General features: G+C 45.4%; 1 protein-coding gene across 4 annotated transcripts in view; it reads right to left on the bottom strand.

Moving 5' to 3' along the window:
- The window catches only part of nlgn3a (neuroligin 3a), a 202,962-nt gene that overhangs the window by 11,734 nt on the left and 168,368 nt on the right, over positions 1–22,860 (bottom strand). For all 4 annotated transcript variants that reach the window (XM_037077248.1, XM_037077251.1, XM_037077249.1 and 1 more), the window contains one exon: positions 3,031–3,820. In XM_037077248.1, the coding sequence (XP_036933143.1) occupies positions 3,031–3,820 (790 nt within the window). The remainder of the gene's footprint in view (positions 1–3,030; positions 3,821–22,860) is intronic.

Raw genomic sequence — 22,860 nt, 5'->3', positions numbered from 1 at the left:
TGTTGGATGGCCCACCAAGGCAAAGGGAATTCAACTGCGCCTTAATTAAAAGGATGCCCTCTTGAGCCAGATTGGGTTGGGTGGTGCTGAAGGAGAGATCTATATCCCCTAGTGAAGTCTAAATGAGGAGGATGAACTTAAGAATCTGTGGGAAATATCTCATATCCTCAACCCCCTACCCCCCTCAGAGGAGCTGATGGTAGAATCCTTTACTTGGGCTGCGGTACAATTACCCTTTGGAGCATTTTTTATCATCCTAGCATCTAATCCCGGGATTTATACCATCTGAGTGCCTAATTTCAGTCTGCATGTAATCCTCTAGACTAGAGTTACACCAAGGCCGACACAGCATAGTGTAGATACTGCCCTTAATGTGGTGAGCGCAGATCTGCAGTGTTGGGATTCTGTGTCAAACATAAACAAAACAGTGATGATTTGTTAATCCTTTACTGAAGTATTCCGGTGAGATTAAATATTTCATATTTTACATCGTCAACTTAATTGGTTCTTGTAAATATATTATTTATATAAATTTGATGCCAGCAACTGGTTTCAAACGAGTTGGGACAGTAGCAACAAACACTGGGACCACTAAACCTGTCTTGAAAGGCTCAGTTGCTCACAAGCAGGAAAGCATGTCCTCTGAAAAGGATATTGCTACACGGGCACTTTCGTAAAACCGTTGTCACTTACTTTGCACATTATTGTGTTTTTATGTTTTACACAGTGTCCAAACCTTTCAGTAAACAAAGTTGTAGAACAGCCTATCCTCTCACTGCTCTGCTCCCGGTCTCAATCAATCAGTGACGCGGAAACCTACAAAACTGACACAGGGTCAGCAGTAAAGTGCAATTTGTTGTTCTCGACTTCTGCTGCTCGCCAGGGTGAAGGCCAGGTTACGGTTACGGCAGGCCCAGTGCCCATGGCAGTGTGTTTAATCCGAGAAGTTGTAGGTAAAACGGGCAGGCTGTCGTCATCTATCAGAATTAATTTCAGCGACATTAAAAAGATCCAAGTAAAGAGCGATTCAGTACATAAGCGTGCATTTTTAGCTTGAGGCCCCAAACTTTTCTCATTAAAATTGAACACATCCTCCGTCAAATTTTTTTTTCTTGAAAGGACAAGTTAGAAAATCCATCTGTATCTACAAATTGCAGCTTTGTATGTGTTGACACAAGATGGCTGCCAGGCAGAGGAGACAGCTGTTTAGCCCAAGCATCACTGATGGACCTCGGTGCTTTCCTTGAGGAGCCAAGGCAGCAGTCCATCTGCACTCGTCTGCCATTAGCAGTTCAAGGCTGTAGCAGAGCCAGAAGACTGGATGTAAATGCCACCTGATTGGACAGCAGATGATTTAGTGACAGATAAAAAAACAGAACAAGATTTCAGACTGCTTCCAGTTCAGGATGGGATCAATATCTCTCTGGTAACGGGGATTATCAAATTAAATTTCAGCTGTTAGAAATGATTACTAGTAGTCATACAAAATGGCCAGGCATAGAGATGGGTGGGGGTGAAACGGAGCATTGTGGGGAGCGGGAGTCACCCAGGGCACGGGTGATCGACTCGGTCTACGCTGGGGGAATCGATACCGCTGAGGGCAAGAGTTTGATATGTCTGCCTGATAAGTCTCTGTGTCTTTTGGGCCTCGGAATAATAGAGCATAGATAGTATTTCCAGCGACACACACACACACACACACACACGCACGCACGCACGCACACACACACACAAACGCGCATGCGCGCACGCACGCACGCACGCACACACACAAACACACACACACACACACACACACCAGTATACAGAAAGACGGGCGGCCATGCACACATACTCAACCCAAACACTCAGCCAAGCACAAAAAGCACAGCACACACTCTGGGGGAACATTTAATCTTCCTCAGATTCAATATGTCTCTGGTTTTCAGACTGGGACGCAGGAAGTTCAGGCAAAAAACACCTCTGAAAAAATGTCTTTGTTGAAAAATGCCTTTTCTGTCCCATCCTATTCATTGCAGAGCTTCCTTTTATCCCACAGCTTCTTTTCTGTAGCACCGAGGCCTTTTAACAGGACTCAGATAGGATTTCTCTCTGTGATTTTCTGTTAATAAAAAAAAGTTTGTCAGAGTGTGATTGTTGCTTTTCGTAATTGGTGAGTACTTGCTGTTAAATGCATTTGAAAGACACATGCGTAATACGTGTGGATATGTCATGTTCCTTCTATTATTAGACCATAAGAAACAGATACTTGTCTGATCTATACTGGGCTCAGAGAGGGATACTGACAGTTGGTGCTAATCGGTTCAGACTGGTTCGTGATTGGCTCGAATCAGAACACCGTTAAGATCCACACATTTAACAGCTAATATCATGTGTATAACAGTCCTTGTGTGTAACAGGGGCGATGTTAGCAATCCAATAGGATGACATGCCCTATATTTACACTGTTGATGCTCCGGCCGGTCATCTTCTCTTAGCTTGAGTTAGCAACCTGCTTCAATGCCCAGAATAATGCAACAAGTCGACCTCAAGTCAAAGTAACACTCGATATTAGGCTGGGCTCAAAACAAGTACCAGCCCCTTGCCAAATGCTGGTAAAATATTAACACTGACTAGCAGTGGTGGTGTTTGTGGACAAAAAAGCAGGGGTGAAAAAAAATAGGGCACCAGCAGGCATGAAGTCGTGATACACTTCAACAAACAAAACATTACAGACTTGCACAGCTCACATCTTGCCTTTCCCTGCTCTTAATGTGTGCCATAGGACCTTTAAATGCTTCCTTGCAATTGATGAGTTTGTAGAACAGCTACCAGCCCTCCACACATGTGGAGGAGATGGCTTGTTGTTTTATGTCCCCCAACCACACGGCCTAGGCCATTAACAGTATACCGTGATCTTGCTGCGAAATGAAATAAAACAGAAAACATAAATAAACAGTGGTGCGCCGAGTTCTAAATACGGAGGAGTACTAATAAGTATCCAAACCTGACGATAAAACAATAAAAATACATGACAGTCATTTTACTCACCCAGTCTTGGCAAAGTTGGTCCAGTAGGTCATGACCACAGCACTGAGCATGACATCATTCTTTGAGAAGTTACAGGGGAAAAGATCCGTTGGGCCAATCATAGGAATTCCAAATACATAGGGCACCTCGTCCCCGTGGGCGGCGTCTGACCAGGCTGGCTTCATCAGGCTCTGGCAGTGGTGGTAGAAGGCGTAGAAGTAGGTGGGTGAGCCGTAACGAGCGTGAAGATCAGCTGTCACCACCGACGGCTCCACCCACTGGTGGTCGGTGAACAGAGCCACCAGCGTCTTACGCCTGGTCTCTGGATTGTCTCTGTCTGCCCAGTCTGTGTACATGAACTTGATGGTCTCCCTCAGTGTGTCCTTGCCCTCCGGGTACCCGTACAGACTGTCCACAAAGTCTGACACGGAGAAGTCAAAGTCATTCCCAGACACGCCGTCCTCTGAATCCACCACGTTCTCCACGAACCGCAGCCCCTCGCCCTGGTTGACCCCCAGCATGATGTCGTAGTTGAGGAACTCACCCTGCTCCATCAGGATCTCGGGGTCGTCTGGGATGACATCGCCATCGATTACGGGTCCAAAGGCCACGTGGTACCTCGCTGGTTGTATGTCCTGCTCCACCAGCTCCCTGGAGCTCTTCTTCCTCAGACAGTCCACCATGTCTAGGGTGTCTAGGACGTTACAGCCCACCTTCTCCGCCAGGAGGCGTGTATACTTGACCGGCTGGTAGTTCACCGCCCAGCTGGAGAGGGCTGACCCGCTCTGAATTATGGCTCTATGGAACAGACCTGCACAAGGACACAGGAGGAAGACGTGATATTTAGTATGTCACTATTACGGAGGATAATTCAGTTATGTGTTGTAATACATGAGAGTTTTTAATTTTGTTGCTGCCATGATCAAAAGGGGACTGTCGGCCGATAAGAATTACAATGGCTGGCCAGACAGAACAAGTCCTTGTTGCCACACGGAACAATAATGGAATCATGGCGGCGATAATGACTGTGCAGATGGCCTGGTCTCACAGACAGCTCGCAGACAGAGGAGGGAATCAGCGCTCTGTCTGTCATCTTCTCTTCTTCTATCCATCTCTATATTTTCTCTCGCTAATCATCTTTGTATGTTTGTCACGGGCAGAGGGTGCCAATATGGCTAAGTCTGGCAACACCAGACTATACGATCCCTTTAACACATGCACTGCGACCCTGAACTCATTGAGGCAATAACCCGGAGGAGCTTTATATGAGAATGCAGATTTCTGAATCGGCTGAACTTGACCTTATCTAGACTTTACCCGGCTATGCTGATACAGGTCATATAATATCCACATAATGATAGATATCACAATATAGCCCATTTTCTGTAAAATTAGATGAACATATTTGTAGGTGGTGAAGAAGATTAGTGTTGTTCTGAGCCTGTTGTAGGGACCGTTCTCTGGCATAACTTGCAAAATACAGTTTTCTGGTCATTGTCAAGACATCTCATTCCCAAACAACGTCCATGCAGAGGAAGCAGCCCCCCTTTTATGTACAACATGGCTCCAGAGAGTCCAGAACTGATTTTCCGGAACTTGTTTCAGAAGTTCACATAAGAAAATAGCTCAGCATATCCAAAAATCCCTTTCCTTGTATGAAACTAAAAGAACCCGATGCACATGCACTCCTTCTGTTAATGTACTTATCAAGGTAGATTACATTGGTTGAACCTCAAACACTGCAATTATAGACACAGATGTTCCTTTTTTTTTTTTGCAGTCATTACACACACACGCACACACGCAGTTAATCACACAGTACCTCTGCTTCAGTTAAAAGTCGCCTATTTTACCTGAAAGATCACTAAATTCTACAGGAGTTGGTGGGTGGATTGCTATAAATAAAAATCCACTCCCACTCCCTACATTAACAGAAGGAATGGAGCCGCACATATTCACCCGGCGATACAATGCAACATGGTGGTGCACAATAAAAGAGGGCCAAGCAGAACAGAACACCACGGCCTCCTGCCTGTAGCATCCAGAAATAGAGACAACAGACCATCTATTACGTGAATCTAAATAGGAGTTTGCCGTTCGTGTGTGGGTAAGCTTTAAAGGGGGTGGAGGGGGGTTCAGAAACCCAGGCGAACAAATCTACAGTCCCATGGGGCGCTTTCACAAATCAAATTACATTTTTAGTTGCAGTGCAGAGGAAGGGAATATAAAATGGCTTTTCACCACAAGGAACAGATCCCATATAACAAACATCATTTCCTCAAAAATAATTGAATTGCGTCCCCTTTGAAAAATGTCTCCTGACAGACAGTGGAGTGAAGGTGAAGTGACATCCTCTCTGTCTTGGGTAGGCTTCCGTCACATCACCGATGTTGCCTCGCAGTCTCCGTCTTGACAGCACCACTCATGCGTCCCCCTGATACGGTTTTGGGGATCACAATTGCTGTTTTTACGAATCTCAGGGAAAATCAGAGCTGAAGCTCTCACAACTTGACCACGCTGCTTCATTGCTCATGGCACTTCCGCTGCCGGAGTCAAGGAATACAACTGAACTCGTGATACCGAGAGCAAATGAAATGCTCTTGTAATGGCACGCGCACACAAAAAAAAACGTCATTAGACGATTCCACATTTAAGCCACAAAGACTAGCGGGGTAAATATACCGGCACGCAGACTCAGTTTGTGATATTTCAGCATCAGTGTGGGTGGCTTTGTGTTTATGAGGTAAACAGCAGACTTAAGTGCCAGATATATCACTTTGGTAGTCTTAATCAGAGGCGGCGGGGGGCTTATTTCTTCTTGGCAAAGATGAAGTGTTTATTTACAGAGCTATTTACATTTATTTGTTCGCAAGTAGTAAGTAGAATTAATGTGTCTGGGTGAGTGAACTGTGAAATGTCTCTGTGCTAAGTGTGTGTACTGGTATAAGCCACAGTTTGAACAAAGATTTGGGGTCTGTTAGCAGTAAAGATTTCAAATCATGTCTGAATTTATGTTCTTGAAAAAAAAAGAAGAAGAAGAAGAAAAAAAAAGAAGCTTCTGCATCAGCTCTTCATGGCCCTGCCCTGTCGTTGCCCTTCAAGCTGTCCTGTGGCTGTGCGTCTCTGCAGGACGGAGGCCTGTGCCGTGTCCCAGGGAGCGGAAGCAGATGTCGAGGGTATCACCCACTTGAAAGCATTAGAGGGGCAGCCGCAAGATGAAAGATGGCCGCTTGGAAGCTGGGAGGGGGGGCTGGGGCTTAATCCTGCCATCCCCTCCTTTTCCCTTCCTCCTCCTCCTCCTCTTTCCCTCCCTTCCCCTCCCCTCACTCTTTAGTGGTATTGCCTCTCCTCACATCTCAACTCAGATTGCGCTGTGCAAACAGAGCCAGTCATGGTGCAGCGAGTCCGTCCTGAATCCCAAATGCCGCCAGCCACGCCACAGCCACTTTCTGAACGTCTTTGATCAGAAGTTGCTGAATGTAAAACGCTTGCCAGCGGAGCGGCTCCCCCGATTGCCAAGGAGATTTGACAGACATACGTATATCAAATCCTTTTGCCGTAATTGAGGAGAGCGACTTGAATTCAACCAGGCTCGGTCTCCCTGTCTGTCTGCATAACTCGCAGATGGCCGACTGCTGAGGAGGCCAGAGCCAGGTCGACAACATTAGATTTATCTCCCGCTTCGGTTGATGAAAGGGAGGAAGAGTGACTGGGGCTCTACTATTGTTTGTCGAGAAACATATAAATCCAGCGCACATGGGCTGTCACCGGACCGATAAATATGTATTAGAGCCGTGTGTGATGAGCCCCGCTGTGGTAGGAAGCTCACTGGGGAAGGTCAGAGAGAGAGAGGGGAGAGAGGAGCGCAAGCTCTATCGCCCACTGAGGGAATCCACTAATTATCCACACTGGGAGGTGTACGTGTGTGTCTGCGTGCGTGTGTGTGTGCGGGTGTATTTGTGCTGACTTTGATTGATAAGACGCGGAGATGATGAATAGACCGACAGACGACAGGCTTCATCGTGATGGGGGTTAACCATTTGTGGCATTTGTTTTGTCTTCAGTCTCTACTCCGTTGGCTAGCGTGCAGCCGACGATTACTCAACATCCCGGCGAATTAAACACAAAGGGCGTGACGCAGCGCCGTCAACACGTGTGTCACAATCCTATCTAGCATGTTTTACTTTGCAAAAAAGCAACAGATAGCCCTGAAATGATCTGCCCGTGGTTGACATGCTAGAACCCGACACCCAAACTGTGAGCAGATCCATCAAACCATAGTGTTGCTGGCAGATTGAGGTCACGCTGAATTATGACTGGAGCTCCGAGGTAATCAGTCATCGGGTCCCCGCTAAAATGCTGTTGCGTCGCTCTTCAGCCGCCTCTGCGCTGCGGTTTGCCGACCTCGACCGCGCTGCCCCCTCACTAGACACCCGTTAAATGGGCATGTGGTTCAGGCCCTGGATTGCTGGAGTGGCTTGTAGAGATAATTCACAGCTGATAGCAAATAAAAAAAAAAAAGAAAAAAAAAAAAAAGAAGAAGCTTGACCTTGGGGAGTGTGATGACCACTGAATAGGTTAGAGAGCCACACTTAACACAAACCCACAGGCCTCCAACAAAACACACACAAGTTCGGGCCATGTTTTGACAACAGGAATACAGACAAGAGGGTCATATTAACGAGCCCGACCGCTGTGTCACTGGACAGAGAGCGCCATGACGTGGCCGCGCTTTGGATCACCGCTGATGTATTACGTGGCAACTTTGGGCATGTGTGAGCGATCAGCCCGCGTTAATGGACAAGGATGTTCTGTCGGCGGTGCTGCCAGTAAGCGCCATAAATGACTGTACTTTGTAATCTGGAACAGCTGGCAAAACTCACTGAAGCATCAGCAGTGAGTTTTATCAGCCTGGCCCTGAGATAAATGCGACCGTAAAGTGCATCCTGCAAAACCACGACAACCTCAACAATGTCATCCAAATTTACAACGTGAAGAAGAATTAACAAAAGACAACAACGGCGCTGGCGCGACGTCTGTCGGGTGACCTTGAGAGTTTGGATTGGCTGAGCCTTCTTTTATAGGTCAGTGATTCATTCTCTTAACTTGACTTTAAGAGCTAATAGGGGTGAAAAATATGTAAAGCAGCGCAAATCTTATCAGAATTCTTCTCAGACACATGAAAGCAATCGCAAGAGAGGAATAACTTGGCCACAGGGACGTGTCTTTCTCTCGCCCCCCCCCCTTCTCTTAACTCCTACTAGATCTTGTACTTGCTTTTTTTTTTTTTGCCCTCGCCTTCAATCTTTCCTCCGCTCTGTTTTTCCGTCTCTCTCCATCTCACTCTCCCCGTCTCGTTTTTTTTCTGAGGGACCATGCTGAGTCCCTCCCTGCTGATTATTAGACATGAGCCTGCGTTCAGTGGAGCCTGAATCCTCTGAGCCATCTTACCTCCACCATCTCCTCACTGTAAGCAAATCTCCAAAGACCCGAGGACTGAGCAGAGCCCCCTCTGTTGCAAACATTTCTTTCCGTCTACAGACAAACTAGGCTAGCACTCAGTTGGACACACTCAATAAATGTTGCTCTGCCTCTCTTGCTGCATTTCACTCGGGCTCGTATTTTCTTTCCGACTCTGTGCAGTTTTTTTCCCCCTGCGTTCTTTCTTAACTCTCATCCCTTCCGGGAATGCACATTGTCTATCTTCATCATATCAGGAAAAAAATAACAAAGTGGTTCAATCCCACCTGAAAGATTTAAAAACAGCTGGAAGATGAATACTGGCAAAATTTGCCTAATTGTACATCCTTGGCCACTTCATAACGCAGGGTTAAAGCTGCTGTCTCCATGGCTACAGCCTACAGTACCACAGGCTGCATCCACTTAAACACAAGTGCCTCTGGTCTGATCATGCATTAGTCCATGGATAATTTCACATTGGTCTGGCAGCCCTGAAACAATACCTACATTGTGCTTTTTCTGTTCCATTACAGTTCCCGTCGAGTGTCGAACACGTCAACCTCTATAGAATGAAGGAATCTGAAAAATACACTTCCTGGATTCCCTCAGGTTACAGGGAGATACTGTAAGTTCAGGCATCCATGCAGTGTGTGTGTGTGTGTGAGAGAGAGAGAGAGAGCACGAGCATTAATCCAAGCAAGACTGCTATTTGCAGTACTTGTTTGCTTAAGTAATAGGAATGAAACATGACACAAAATGGCCCAAATGGGACTTACTTACTTCGGATCCGTTGCATGCATGATTTGTTTTTCTTGCTCTTTTTATGGCTGCAACTGTTCTTGTTACCTGGCTTCACATGTTCCCTCTAAACCGGATTTGCTCTGGAATGATTTCATAACAGATGATCCAACAGGACAGCTGCCAAAGAAAATGCATCTTCCTCCCAGAAACCGACTGTTTTGTTTTGCATGGATCAGGACACAAAAGCGAACGCTTGCCTAATTCCTACAAAACTTAAGTCTGTCTTACATCCCGGGAGGTGTTGTAGCAATAGTCAAGTGGAGTGCAGCGGACTTTGAAAACAGAAGCACTGGCCTGCTCCTGTTTTCATCATGTCCACACAGAGGCAGTGTCTGAGGGGCCAGTGTTTTCATCTATCAGTGTGAGACATGCTTCATGCCAGCCCTATATAATGTTGTTTGAAGCTGTTGGTCTTCTGCTCCAGCCTCTGTAGAGACTGCCTGCTTGCCTGCAGGCTGTGGCTTAGGCCAGATAAAGAGTTTGATCCATGAGGGTGGATGGAGGGAAGGGGAAGGGGAAGGGAGGGAGTGGGAAAGCAGAACAGAGGAGAGACAGAAAAGAGGGTAAATGACAAAAAAAAAAAAGCATGGGAGAGGAAGGAAAGGTGTGAGCGAAGGAGAGCATAGGAAATGGGAAATAGCGGGAAGCAGAAATGGAGGAGGCGAGGAGGATAAAAATGACCCCATTGACAGGCTGTACCCAGGTTCCAGGATCGATGTGCATCTGAGCCCGGCGAGTGTGATATCTCCTACTAATCACGACGTGACGTCCACTGGTCAATACTGAACACTCCAGGCCTCATCATCACGCGCTGGCCTCCCTCCGTCTGCACGCACAGCTCAGCGGGGCCACTGCTCCTCCTTGAACTAATCAATTTGGCTGCTAATCACAGGCATGCACGCCACACCTGAGTCAAACGGTAATTGTAGACTAATTCACCAAATGTATTTTGGGAAGAAACGGGAGTGGGGTTTAATACATGGAGACATTTCAGATAAGCACTTGTTGTCATCCGGAGTAGAGAAGATTAAACTGCATTTTAAAACACGTCTCTGTGATTGTCTAAACTTTTTTTTTTTCCGCCGCGCCTGTGTCGCATTGTCCAATATTGTAAATTGGATCGGCTCTCTTCGGTAGGATAACTCTGCTTTTTATTCGAAAATCCTATGTGATCCAGTTACGGTGCCTACAGACAGAAGCATAAGCGCAAATAGACATGCACCCACTCACTTGATACTGGCTTAAAAAAAACATCCTATGATGACACTTAAATAAAGGTCGGGGCAGCAGTTAAGTACTTTGCTGTTGCTGCTGGTAAAGTGTGTGGACGTGTGTCTCTGACGGATGATGAGCAATCACAGGGCACAGGTAGACTCTCTTCTCTTTATCTGGCAATGGACGAAGTCGAGGGAAAAGCTATGAAAAGATACATTGGTATCAGGACAGAAAAGTTTCAACAAAACAAAAAGAAGAGGATCCTTCAGCAACTTTCTATTATTCTTGATCTGATATGCACTTAAACCAAGGCGAGAAAATATACTTTGCCGCACCTCCTTTTCATTCAGCTGTTTCTGTATTTTTTTTGGGACATTATCTGTGCATTCTCATGACTACGCTCGCTTGCAAGCACACACACCGAATTGATTTCAGTCCTCCTCTTCTGCTGCAGCCTCTGTGCCACACCAAGAGAAACAGAGAGCCTGCACGCTGAATTTTTCCATTTGCACCCATGCATGTGTCACTAATGCTGCAGCCTCTGAAAAGCAGAGAATACTATCTCCGTGTCCTTCTACTGCTAGCTCTCTTTGTGCTGTGGCATTCGGGGCGGCATCCAGCGAGCTCACTCCACACTGCTACTGCAGTGCCTAGATTGGCCTGATAGCTGTGTATGCACAACAACAACACGCACTGTCAGCGAGCCTTGACTAGGCGTCGATGTGGAAATGGGAAGAATAATGAGTTATTACAGGGTTATCTGTGTGTATCTCCATGTCATGACTGTGTAAGCGGCTCTGCTAATCTCATTAGATGGGACAAGTTGTTAAAGATGTTTTCTGATTTCCTCTCTCTTCTCCAACTGCGTCCACAAATAGATTTCAGATCAGTATGCTGAGAGGAAATGATTAGCGCCTTTAGCTCCTGCAGAAACTGGTTTTCATGGGAGGACTGCGCGAGTGGCTGCTGTGTAGTAACAGTGCAAACATCTGACTCCTGTTGTTTCTAAATATATGCACCATGTTTTACACCCCATCTGCATTGTACAGCAGCCCCAAAGCCTAGTTCAGTTTTATATATGCAGCAGACGGTGACAGGCAGAGACAAAGAGTGCACTCACTTCAAGGAAGCGCAGCTCCATAAGTACAAATCAGATGTAAAATATGTCTACCATGGGAGGGTCAAAGACATAAGTCACACACAAATATGACAATTCAGCCATGAAATGTGGAAGGATGGGAAGCTTCTATTCTTGGCGACATCTTGCCTGTGACAGCCAGATGGGATGGCTGAAACTCATTTTTGGGCCAAGGAAAGCCACGGCGAGGGCGCAGTTGCATTTGTGACAAATTATCGCAAGGGGTGTACACCCCCCTGGGGGGAATCAGAGGGATTCAGAGCAGAGAAGGAAAGAGAGTGACAGCGAGTGATGGAATGGCGAGGGGGGGGGGGGGGGATAGGAAGAGAGAGAGAGAGAGAGAGAGAGAGAGAGAGAGAGAGAGAGAGAGAGAGAGAGAGAGAGAGACCTCTGTCTGAGTGCCTATGTCTTGCAGAAACAAATTAGCTGTGAGCTGTAGGGGTACGGAAGGTGAAAGTGAGATGGATACGCACATGCTGGCTAAAAGCACGAGGTGGGTGGAAGCTTACTGCTTACCCCGGCCCTTTTCACAGTCTTCCAGCACAGCAGATCACTAGCTTACAAGCCTTTGAGTCTGGTTCAGAAAAGGATACGTCCCTGATTACATCTGAGTGTGGCTTACAGGCAAACAATGTGCATAAACACACACACACACACACACACACGCACACACACACACACACACACACACGCACGCACACACACACATCATAAAGATGCAGGCTTAGCTGCACATGTGCATCCTCTAAATATCAATTGTTTCTCCAGGGAAGTCCAAATCCTACTCGAGCTGCACACAAAATACCTTCAGGCAACATGTAATATATGTACGGCATACAATCCACCCACATAAACGCTACCAGCGTGCATGCACACTCATACACATGTGCACCGACACACACGTACACACATGCACACACACACACACATAATTCAGGAAGCTCATTAGGCACCACACATGGAGCACCTAGTAGGCAGCAACCTTTTTTTTTCTCTGACCAAGAACATCAACAACTCTTTTAATCTAAACCACCATTAATGAAGCAGAACCAGAGGAGACGTTAGAAAAAAAATACTCCCCTGGATGCGCTGTAATTCCTGCGCTCCCATTGTAATTATAGTGCTCTTCCTATTAGAAAGAGCCCCCCTGTTACCGATGCCTTTTAGGGTCAGTGGTCACACCAGCTGCAGCAGCAGCGGCGTCCGAGCCGATTAACTATTGTACCAGGCATGAGTGTGTCAGGCTGGGCGCTGGCTCCAGCAGCGTAAACATATTCTTCTAGCTGTGCCTATGTCACTCTGTGTGTTCCTCTCTCACAGCGTCTGACACCACTGTTCCCCTCCTCTGCCCATTGTGCCAGTAGCCCTGCAGCCAGAAGCCACACAAGCTCTGTCTAATTCAAGGCGGCACACCATGCAAACAGCGGACCAAAATAGGATGGATATGTGTCGCCCTCGCCTCGCCCTCATTCTCGGGCACACATTAAAGATTGAGAGCGAAAACTCCGGGAATGGGATGGCGCTTCGGAACGTGATCCCGGCACCTGAATGCAGAATTACCTGCAAAGAGGGGAAGGTTGCTGTGTTTGTGCATTCATTGAGTGTGTGTGCGTGCATCCACTTGTGTGTGTGTGTGTGTGTGGCCCAGTGGAGATATGGCAGTCACAAAAGCCCATCCCTGGAGAGCATTGTGTCCGCCTTCAATGCCTCATGTTTCATACAGTAAACTCCCATTGAGTCAATTACTGTGTGAGTCTTTAGCCACCATAACCACTTACTGTAAGTGGACGTCACGACAATTGGGTTATGACATGTCCTGCTGTATGTCCACTGGCAACAGGGATTCCCTGCAAATCTACTCGCACAAATCAAGTCAACTGGAAACCCGAACAATTAAGAGCAATTTGTGGGCCTGAACTCGGCATTCAACCACCGAGCATCGATCGGCTGCGAAACTCATCCGAATCAATCCTCTCGAATGTGTTTTTATTTTGATTAGAAATACGGGGAGGCGCTGAGATGTTGACTTTAGTAATGGAGATTAAAAATGTGTTGACCAAAGTGTTCATCAAACTGCGATCCGTCATCTCCGGCCCCGCTGAAACAAAAGTGTGCTGACTACACATTTGTCCGCGCCGCAAACTAGAAAATTCATCTTAGCAAGACAAACAGACAGACGTATGGATGAAGTGAGCGCCGGCATCTATTCTCATTGTGTCACATGTAGGGGAGGAAGGGTGGGTGGGTGAGGGGGTGGGGGGGTCAAGGGAGGATAAGAGAGGAGGGGAAAGAAAAGAGAAGAGAAGAAGACTCTTAAAATTCCTCAGTGGGTGCTATTGTCCCTGGAGAGTATTCAAAGCATGCAAAGGCTCTCTGCATAGGAAAATGGCCCTCCGCATGCTAACTGTGACTTTGCATTCATTGTGAGGAAGACACAGGCATCTCAATGCATTAGGTGACTCATGCAAACCATTTCATCTCCAATATGCGCTGTTCTCCGGCTCAATACAAAGGGCTGCAAAATGATTTGAGAGCGTGATTTGGTCGAATTAAATTTCTTACTGCCAACAGATTTTTTTATATGAGTTAGAAATATACCTCAGATTCATCACCGGAATCGAAGGGAATTGTTTTTCCTGCTGATGTAGATTCGTCAGACGTACTCAGCAACAATTTGATTTCTATTGAGTTCCAAGACAATGAGAGAAACCTCAAATGCCATCGTATGTGTTTATTGGGCTTTGGGCAGTTTTTATTTCACCTGACAGTTCAGGCCCATGCAGCGGCGAAACGGCTACATTCTGTGCTAGTCCGCGGCTAAGAAGCTTCGGATAGCTTGCGGAACAGTTTGCTCAAAGCATTTTCATTTAACTGTATTTTGCGCAGCTCTGCCACCCCTCTATAGGGTCATATTGGCTTATGATGCGCTGCAACTGTGAGTAAATATAAGCCTGTGTATTAGATTTGGGGCCTGAGATGAAATCTAATTTCTGTGAGCTATGTGAGAGAGATTGCTTGCTGATACACATCCAAGGCCACATCTGGCAGGCCCTATCAAATATACATGAACCTCAGGAGATCATGATATGGCTGCACTCCCATTATTTCTTCTAGTCCACAACACATTCGTGTTCCTCGTACGGTGTTTGACGCCGACGCTGACATTTACTTTGATATTTACCAACTTCGTGCAGATCTACACGCCATGGCATCTGTCTTCTGCCTCTTCGTTCGCCAACCTCTTGGTTACCGTCTGATCTCATGAGGGTACCACTTAAGAACTGAATATTGTAATGAAGGCAATAAAGCATGGAGATGACTTGGCTGATATTGAGAAGTGACAGTTAATTTGAGTCATTGGTGGCGCCAGCTGATAACAGATTGATAGTGTCACCAACCGTAATGGACAAGTAATTAATATCTACTGCATGGACTCCATTTGGAACACTAATTTATGATATTGAGTTTCAGGTGAAACAAAAAAAAGGGGAATGACAGAAAACATCTCAATGTCTGGCGCTGTGTCAACCTCATTTCAGTCCAGTCGGCCCTAATAACAAGGACTATATACATTCTCCTCTCACAGTGGCACTCTAGCCGTTTTCAATTTTGGCAAGTGCAGAATGCAGTGTATTTTTACCTCCGGTCCTTTCTGTCAAGCTCTGAAAAGGCCAAATGGGTAGTGGTGGACAGTTTCTTCAGCACCTCAATACCCAAAATTGTGTTGGCTGCTTACAGTGGAGTGGTGGTGCAGGGAGTAAAACGCAGAGTGACAGGCCGAGGTCCCGGCACAAGGGCAGAGAGCTGTGAGCTGAGCTGTGGCGAGGAGCAGCGCGTCCCCGCCCCGGCAGCCTCATTCACTATTTATTTGTGGGTCTGTATATGTGCGCTTGTATTGCTATCTTTGTGTGGAAGAATGCCCACTTTAAACCCCTGGGTGAGGACAAGTCTGCTTTGTGAGGACATTTGGGCTTTGTAAAGACATTCAGGCCAGACGTTAAAAAACTATCAAAGGCCTGTCTGAGAGTTAATATTTGGTTTTGAGGGTTGGGTATTTTAGTTGTAATTGCTCGGTCAAGGGCCTAGGGGATGTATTGTGTCAATGAGGTTCCTAAGAAGTAACATTTTTTCAAGTGTTGTGAGGACTTTCGTGTTTCATGGGGACATCATGGCATGTCCACAAAGGGCTGTTTAAATGTTAAGATTTAGTCAGCTAAGGTAAGACAAAGATTTAGGTTAGGGTGAGGCTATTCAGGGTAGGCATGTAGTTCTGATGGTTAAGGTTGGGTTAACACGTGTTAGGTTTAGTCTACGGGATGCACTATGCCAACAAGGGCCTTCACAAGTAGCACAATACAAACAAGCACGTCTGTGTCTATGTGTGAGAAAGATAGCATGCTGCTAGCAAGCGTCACTCTCTTTGCCTATGGTGTGTGGGTCCTTGTGCACGTACACGTGTCTGCATTCTGGTGAACTTTGTGGAGCTGCGCGACTGCCTCGCCGAGGAAAGAAAAGCATTCAGCGGTTGCCTTTCTGCTTCAGCGGTCACACTTCAGATTATCAGTCTTATACATTCAAACCCGGCTGTATTCAGCGGAGGAGGGAAAGTGAAATAGCGGAGAAGAAAACATCAGGCTTGTGTGAGCGAGTGCACAGGTTCCTTTTCTCATGTTTTGTCCTCTTTTCCATGGTAACATGCCTTTCACTGCAATCTGTCTGTTTCCATATCTTCCCCCATATTCTCCTCTCTCTGTTTTGTCTCCTCCTGCCAGTGCCAGTAGGCACACAGCTGTAGCCACAGAAAATCCCCCTGGAGAGGGTGAGTATGTGGACCTACATGTACACATGCCTCTGTGTGTGTTTGCATGTGTGTGGAGCTGAGCTGAGCGTGGAGGGGAATATTTACGCAGGCCAACCTTTAACGACAGTCAGTCCCACGGGCCTGGACCTGCCATAGCCAGGGCCGTGGGTGTGCTGTGTGTTCAGAATGTGTATGCTGTTGTTTGTGCGGTATCGATGTGAGTCTGCGGAGATGAGTTATGTGTGTGTACGGGCGTGTGTGCGAGACTGAGCGCGCTCGTCTATCAGTTGGGCCGCATGCTGGCACGCTCCAGTTTCTCAATGTCAAGCTAACACATATTCAACAGCAACTAACGTCACAGCACTTGACACATATCTCACCCACAGACATTCTTTTCCTGCACACATTCAGAGTGGCATCGGTAAGCCTATTGCCATTACTATAGAATGTGTCAATGTCGGCTTCCATCAGCGCACAAAGAAGTGACTCACAGGTCGAAGCTGTAGCGCACAGATTAGAAACTTATATCTTCCCGTGGTCCTCAAATTTCAAATATTAATACGAATGAATTACAAACCATTATTACAAGCTCTCTACTGTCTCCTCTCTGACCATCTGAGGTTGAATATAACATTTTTCAGAGTTAAAAAAATAGTTAGATTTACCAGTTATAACTATGTTCTTTCTTTTTGGCAACCATGTGATTATACACTCGTGTCCAAAGCACATAAGACACCCACATGTGTTTGTAATTGTGAAAGTAATTTCTTTGCAAATTCACATAGAAGACACTTTGATGTGAGACAGTATGGGGAAGGCCAGGTGCAAATAATACAATTAATGATTCCATTTAGCTGATTTGGCTTCTGAGTCCTCATATTGTGCACGCTCGCGCACCATCACAACTTACTGGGGCACTTAAATATAACAGATCCATCGTTAATGTTACGAGTAACACCTGCGCCTTCTGCCAAAACGGCACGTTAAAAAAAGTTCTGCTGTGGAAAGGGGCCGTTGCAGGTTGTTGATTTTCTTATTACTAAGATCTAGAACAGAGATGTTTGCTCATTTTGTCCCAGTTTTTAATGAACACGTACCAAGCTCTTTGATTACATGGTGGAAAATATTAAGAAATCACCTTTATTTTCTATCAATACAAACAAAAACAACAGAAAAACCCAACCCTATTTGGCCTCTTGATGACATAATGAAAAGTCAACTTTTTAACCAGCACTAAAAAGTTTGAGATGCAATGAGGTCTTTTTTCTTGGAATTGCCGTGTTGGTGGTTAATGGCCTAAACACAAGAAAATGTTTTACTTGTTTGTTTATTATTTTATAATCAGAAAATCACACTGAATTTTGGTTTATGACACATCGCACATTCAAACCCAGTCTTACTGACTGTCTTTCTCGCTCCCTCCCTCTCACTGGTGCAGAAAAGAACAGATGCAGTCAGGACGTAAAATGCCTGGATCCCTTGGCTGCCATCAGTGCTGATGATTACATATAAGCATGCAAGAAATAGTTTCGGGTTGGTGAAAGTTTATTCCTGACTTTGGTCATAGCAAATATGACAACAAGACACAAGAAGAAAAAAAAAAATAAAATCAAGGTCCACCTATCACCCTTTTCAACCAAAGTACAGCGGATATCAACGGATCCATTTCCATGACAACCACGCAAACTCCAGCTGCGCCTCAATTCAGGGGAAACATCCTTCGGGGGGCTGCATTTTAAGACCAAATGTATCACCGCATCGCAAGAAGGCAGAGCCACTTCGAGATTTACTTCAAATGCAGCCCCCGCTTTACGTGCCGTGAAGGTTCGAAACTAGAGGCATGAATCTTAACCATCTTCACAATTCAATACGATTACGATTCAGCTGTCAATGTTCCAAAAAGCAAAATGATTCTCCGTGCATCTCTCTGTGTAGGGGCATCCTAAATGATCTATCTCACACGGCAACTTTTTCATCATTTAATTTCCCCTTTTATTCAGAAAGCTCAACAACAACAACAACAACATTTATTCATCTGCAGTGTCTTAAATGTTTGTTATAATCTACAGTGACTTTCTTTTCACAGAGCAGCTTGAAGGTAAGGAATTTATCGACTCTGCTGCACGTATCTTTCTAAGTTGGACAGCAAAGTGATTATTTGTGGCTGCAGACATTAGCTTCGCATGAAAATGGCAAATGAGAGGCAGAAGTCGCACTCAGGGTGGGTCTCGTCCAGTTTGTGCTTCCCAGAAAGGACATAAAACACAACATGTGCCCCGAGATGTCTGTTTTTTTTATCACTTGCAGATGATCTCTGCCTCCCTCCAACATCCCTCCTACACAAGTAATCAAGTAATGTTAGCCTAATGTCCGCCCACAATCAAAGCATGGGAGCAACGTTGTGACATAACTTTATCGTCCATCTGTGGCCAGACAATCAACAATCAGCATGAGCTGCCGACTCTCGATCATGCTCCGTCTCTGCATCGATGCAGAATCTTCCACACTGCGATGCGTCTCATAATGGAGAAATGTCCACACCTCTTGTTTAGACTGTTGCAATCCTCACATTTTTTCAACAATGACAGACACACCGAGTGAAACAGCAGCTGAATACACTTTTCAATATTTGTATGGGGTTTCAAGTCTCTCAAATAGCTAACCATACAATTACATCATCAACACAACATGGGACTTAAGTACTGTAAAGGTTGTGAGGCAACAGGAGCAGCAGAGGTAAGATCTGCTGATGTATATATAAACCAGACCATCTCATTGAACACCACTCAGTCCAGCTTTCATTGTCTCGGACAGGCTACACTTTCCTAGACCTTCGCCCCCAAATTGAGACACAATTTCCATCTGCATGTGAAAGCTCCGGGAAAAGCTAGTGAGCTGATCTTGACTCAGCATAGTTTTGTCCCAAACAAGTAGACTTAACAAAACTATGTATCTTCAGTGATGTGATTTAAATGTCAAACATATGTTTAAAATAGAAGTCATCACACTTCATCAAACTGTCAAGTTGATATTTTTTGTGACAGAGTACGTCGTCAAAGCTGACAAACCATTTACTAAAAAACAAAGCCTGACAGAAATGTCTAATTTTGGGCAAATCTAGCAAATTAAATACCTGATAAATGAATGCACTTCATCATGTTAATGCAAAAATTACATCAAAATTCGGTTTGACAGAAACATTCCTGCTTATTGATTTGCAACGTTGCCCCCAGTCAAATAACAGTATGACAGTTTGTCTCACAGTATAAATCATTACGTTCCCCAACAGCCATTCAAAGGATTCAAGGTATAAATCTGCCGTTTAACATTCCTCAAAAGGCAAAAGGAAGCACTGTCTTACCATTATCATGGTCTTCTTACATTAGGCGATGTGGTATTATTATTCACAGGTGAGAATATTATGTATTCTGTGTACACCATTCTGAGTTCATTTCCACATGACAGCGGCATCTTTAGCTGCTGTCATTGACAGTAAATAGCTCGGAGCATATCAGTTCTACCACACACTGTCTCCCCCCCATGTCGTCCTGTCACTGCGCACTGTTCCTGCCTTTCTGCGAGGGGAACGTCGGCAACTGGCCTAGTGCTGATTCAATGAAGTACTTCCATGGTAACATGTTTCCCTGTTTGAATTCTAATCAAACATTGGCCACCCTTTTTCAGCCAGGGATGTGTTTTTGGCTCTGATCAGTAGCTGTTCCCATGAACACCATCAGATATTCACAGTGCCATCTCTGATGTCACAGTTTTCCCTCCTCCTAGCCAGCTTCATCAGTTTTGACACAGAGGAAAAGACGTGCGCTTTTGGGCTCCTGACAAATTACGGCAGCACAATCCACAGCGTTTGCATTATTTAACATCACGCCGCTTGGGGGACATTTGCAAAAAATATTGAAATAAATACAGATTCTACACACCAAACTAACCCCTTCTCTTTCTTAGGGCTCACAGCAGAAGACATCATCTGTCTGTCCTCTGGGATTTTTCGCTTGTTTCTTCCAGTGTCTCTGCATGTGCTGTGCATGTTTTGTCATCACAGAGGCCGGTGGTCGTCTCAGAGGAGGAATCAGATACCCGCACACCCAACTTCTTTCCCAGGAGGTCAGGATGAGCGGTCAAGATGGGCTGGATAGGTAGTTGTTCCACAGAGGGAAGGTATTATTCCATACCGCTCTTTAATAGAGACCAGAGGGAGAGGAGGAGTAGCGGAGGCTGGTAGGGTTGAAGCGCAGTGGCGCTGTTTCCCATCGAGTCTCCCTCCTCTCTCCTAATGAGCATTCTATTAGCAGCTAGGGGACGGATTTAGGCAGTTAGGCATACGGAGAAGGCTGGCTAACAATGCAAGTGGTTAACTAAACAGCTGTTCTCTCTCTGCTGCCACCTCCCATCTCCGGCTAATGAAGCCCTCACCGATGAGCAGGAGTCCCGGGACATGCCTGAGAACAGCCACAGACATCCAGGCAGGGGATATCAGTCACTCACAGGCCTCATAAAGAAGCCTGTGCAGAGGATAGCTTCACCGATACGACAACCAAGGCTCCAATTAGATAGTGGCTCTGAGGGGAACCCTAAGAATAGCACACTGGGCGAGTGCAGACAGTTTTTTTAGGGAGCATTCCGTGCCGCTCTGTGTTTGGGAACTGAACACTCCTTTGCATTGTTTCGAGCGGAAAACGGTTGAGGCCATGATGCCTTTTTTTAAAAATTTTTTTTTATAATGGATGATGAACAGATCGCTGTGATGATTTCGGTGAAATGTTGCATTGCTACATTTCATTATCCTCTACAGTGTGAGTAGTGCTCACAGTGGTGCGCATCGATCAAGATTAGCGGCATGCCATATGGGTTTGTCAACACGTGAAATACTGCGGAGGATGCGTGCTCTCCAAACAGCCTTCACTTAAACAAGGAGAAATGTTTCAGGCCCGACACATATTTTCACTTGGTAAGAACCTGATACCGCATTATGTTTGGCTGGCAGAGAGCAGCGCTTGCTCAAGTTAAATACTGAGTCGGTCAGAGGCTTGACTGTCTTTCCAGGCCACCTTGAAAATGTCACACGGTTGAAGATTTGTCTTGCATGTATCATTTTAAAATCTTTTGAATAATCGCATTGCGTGTTCACAATAAGGTTCTGTTCTGAGCCCGCATCAAAGCTCGAGCGGGAGAATATGACAGTCTACACTTACATTTTGCAGCAATTAGCCAGGTGTGAAAGCTTAGGTGTGAGAACAGGCAGAGTTCCACGTACTATGCAATTTCTTTTCTGCTCATTCTTCACACAACCACGTCTGCCAGTGTGTTGAATACTAAACTGCTCATCACGAACAGCTTTGAGGTAAAACTTTGCTTTTAGTGTTTGCTTTAATCTGCGAGTGTTAGCTCATGGATATCGCACTGTAAGAGTCGCACTGGGAGTTTTGTTTTACTCCTACGTTCATGCTCTCACTTTTCATCTAACAGACAGGAGCCTCGCTGGTTTTCTGATCGGCTTCATTGCTGTGCTTTGTCAGCAATGACGTCCTCAGCCCTTCCTGCAGCTACTTCACAATAAAAGCCTTCAGGGGGCAAAACCAATTTTGTAGGCAAAACAGCTCCTCTTGTTGCTTGACTTGCTGCATACGTGCCGACTATCGTTCGGTTTTCTGCTGGGACCAAAACACCTTGAGGCCCAACCAAAGGTATCAAATATTAAAACCTGACACCCAGATGAAGACTTATTTAGTGGTTATACCATCTTAAAGATGTTTTGGGAGATGGTGGGCTTCTGTTTACTGGAAGGTAGAAAGTGTTCCAAAATAAAGGGAATAACTCTGGAAATCAACAGCTGCTTATAAACACAGATAATTAATACAAAATGACATCATTCTTTCCAGGAAACTTCTGAGGAAATAATCTACCCAAAAACTGAAGTGTTGCTGTGTTATCTCTCAACATGAAGGTTTAAATGCTTTTTTTTTTTTTTTACATGCTGCAAGAAATAATACTCTGGTGGATGCTGATTTTTTTTTCTTTGTTTTTTTCATTGGGCTTGAAAAAAAAAAAAAAAGTATTTTTGACTGTAAAATGTTCTCCCACCAGGTCACAAAGAACCTTGATATTCCCGGATAAAAAAATACAAGGACCTGACCTGTTTTTTTTTCAATAGTTTGCTACGGCCTCTATTTGCCAAAATCTGAAATTCTTAGGTGCTGCACATGGAGGGCACTGAGGTGTCCTTTTGGATTGTTTTTTCGATGGTTTTGTTTTGGTAAGCAGCTGCGCCAAGTATTGAAGTTTAGCTTTAAGGTTAGCCACTGTGGGCTCATCTGGTAATATTGTTAAGGCAGTAACAGCTGGGTCTTGTCAGGACATTTCTTTGTGGGAAGATAATCGTGAGATCTCTACATAACAAGAAGAAAAACAGTACACAAAT

The sequence above is a fragment of the Acanthopagrus latus genome, chromosome 18, assembly GCF_904848185.1.
Source record: "Acanthopagrus latus isolate v.2019 chromosome 18, fAcaLat1.1, whole genome shotgun sequence".
In the NCBI taxonomy this organism is placed as follows: domain Eukaryota; kingdom Metazoa; phylum Chordata; class Actinopteri; order Spariformes; family Sparidae; genus Acanthopagrus; species Acanthopagrus latus.
Note: the sequence above shows the minus strand (reverse complement) of the source record. Positions and strands in the feature narration are given on the sequence as shown.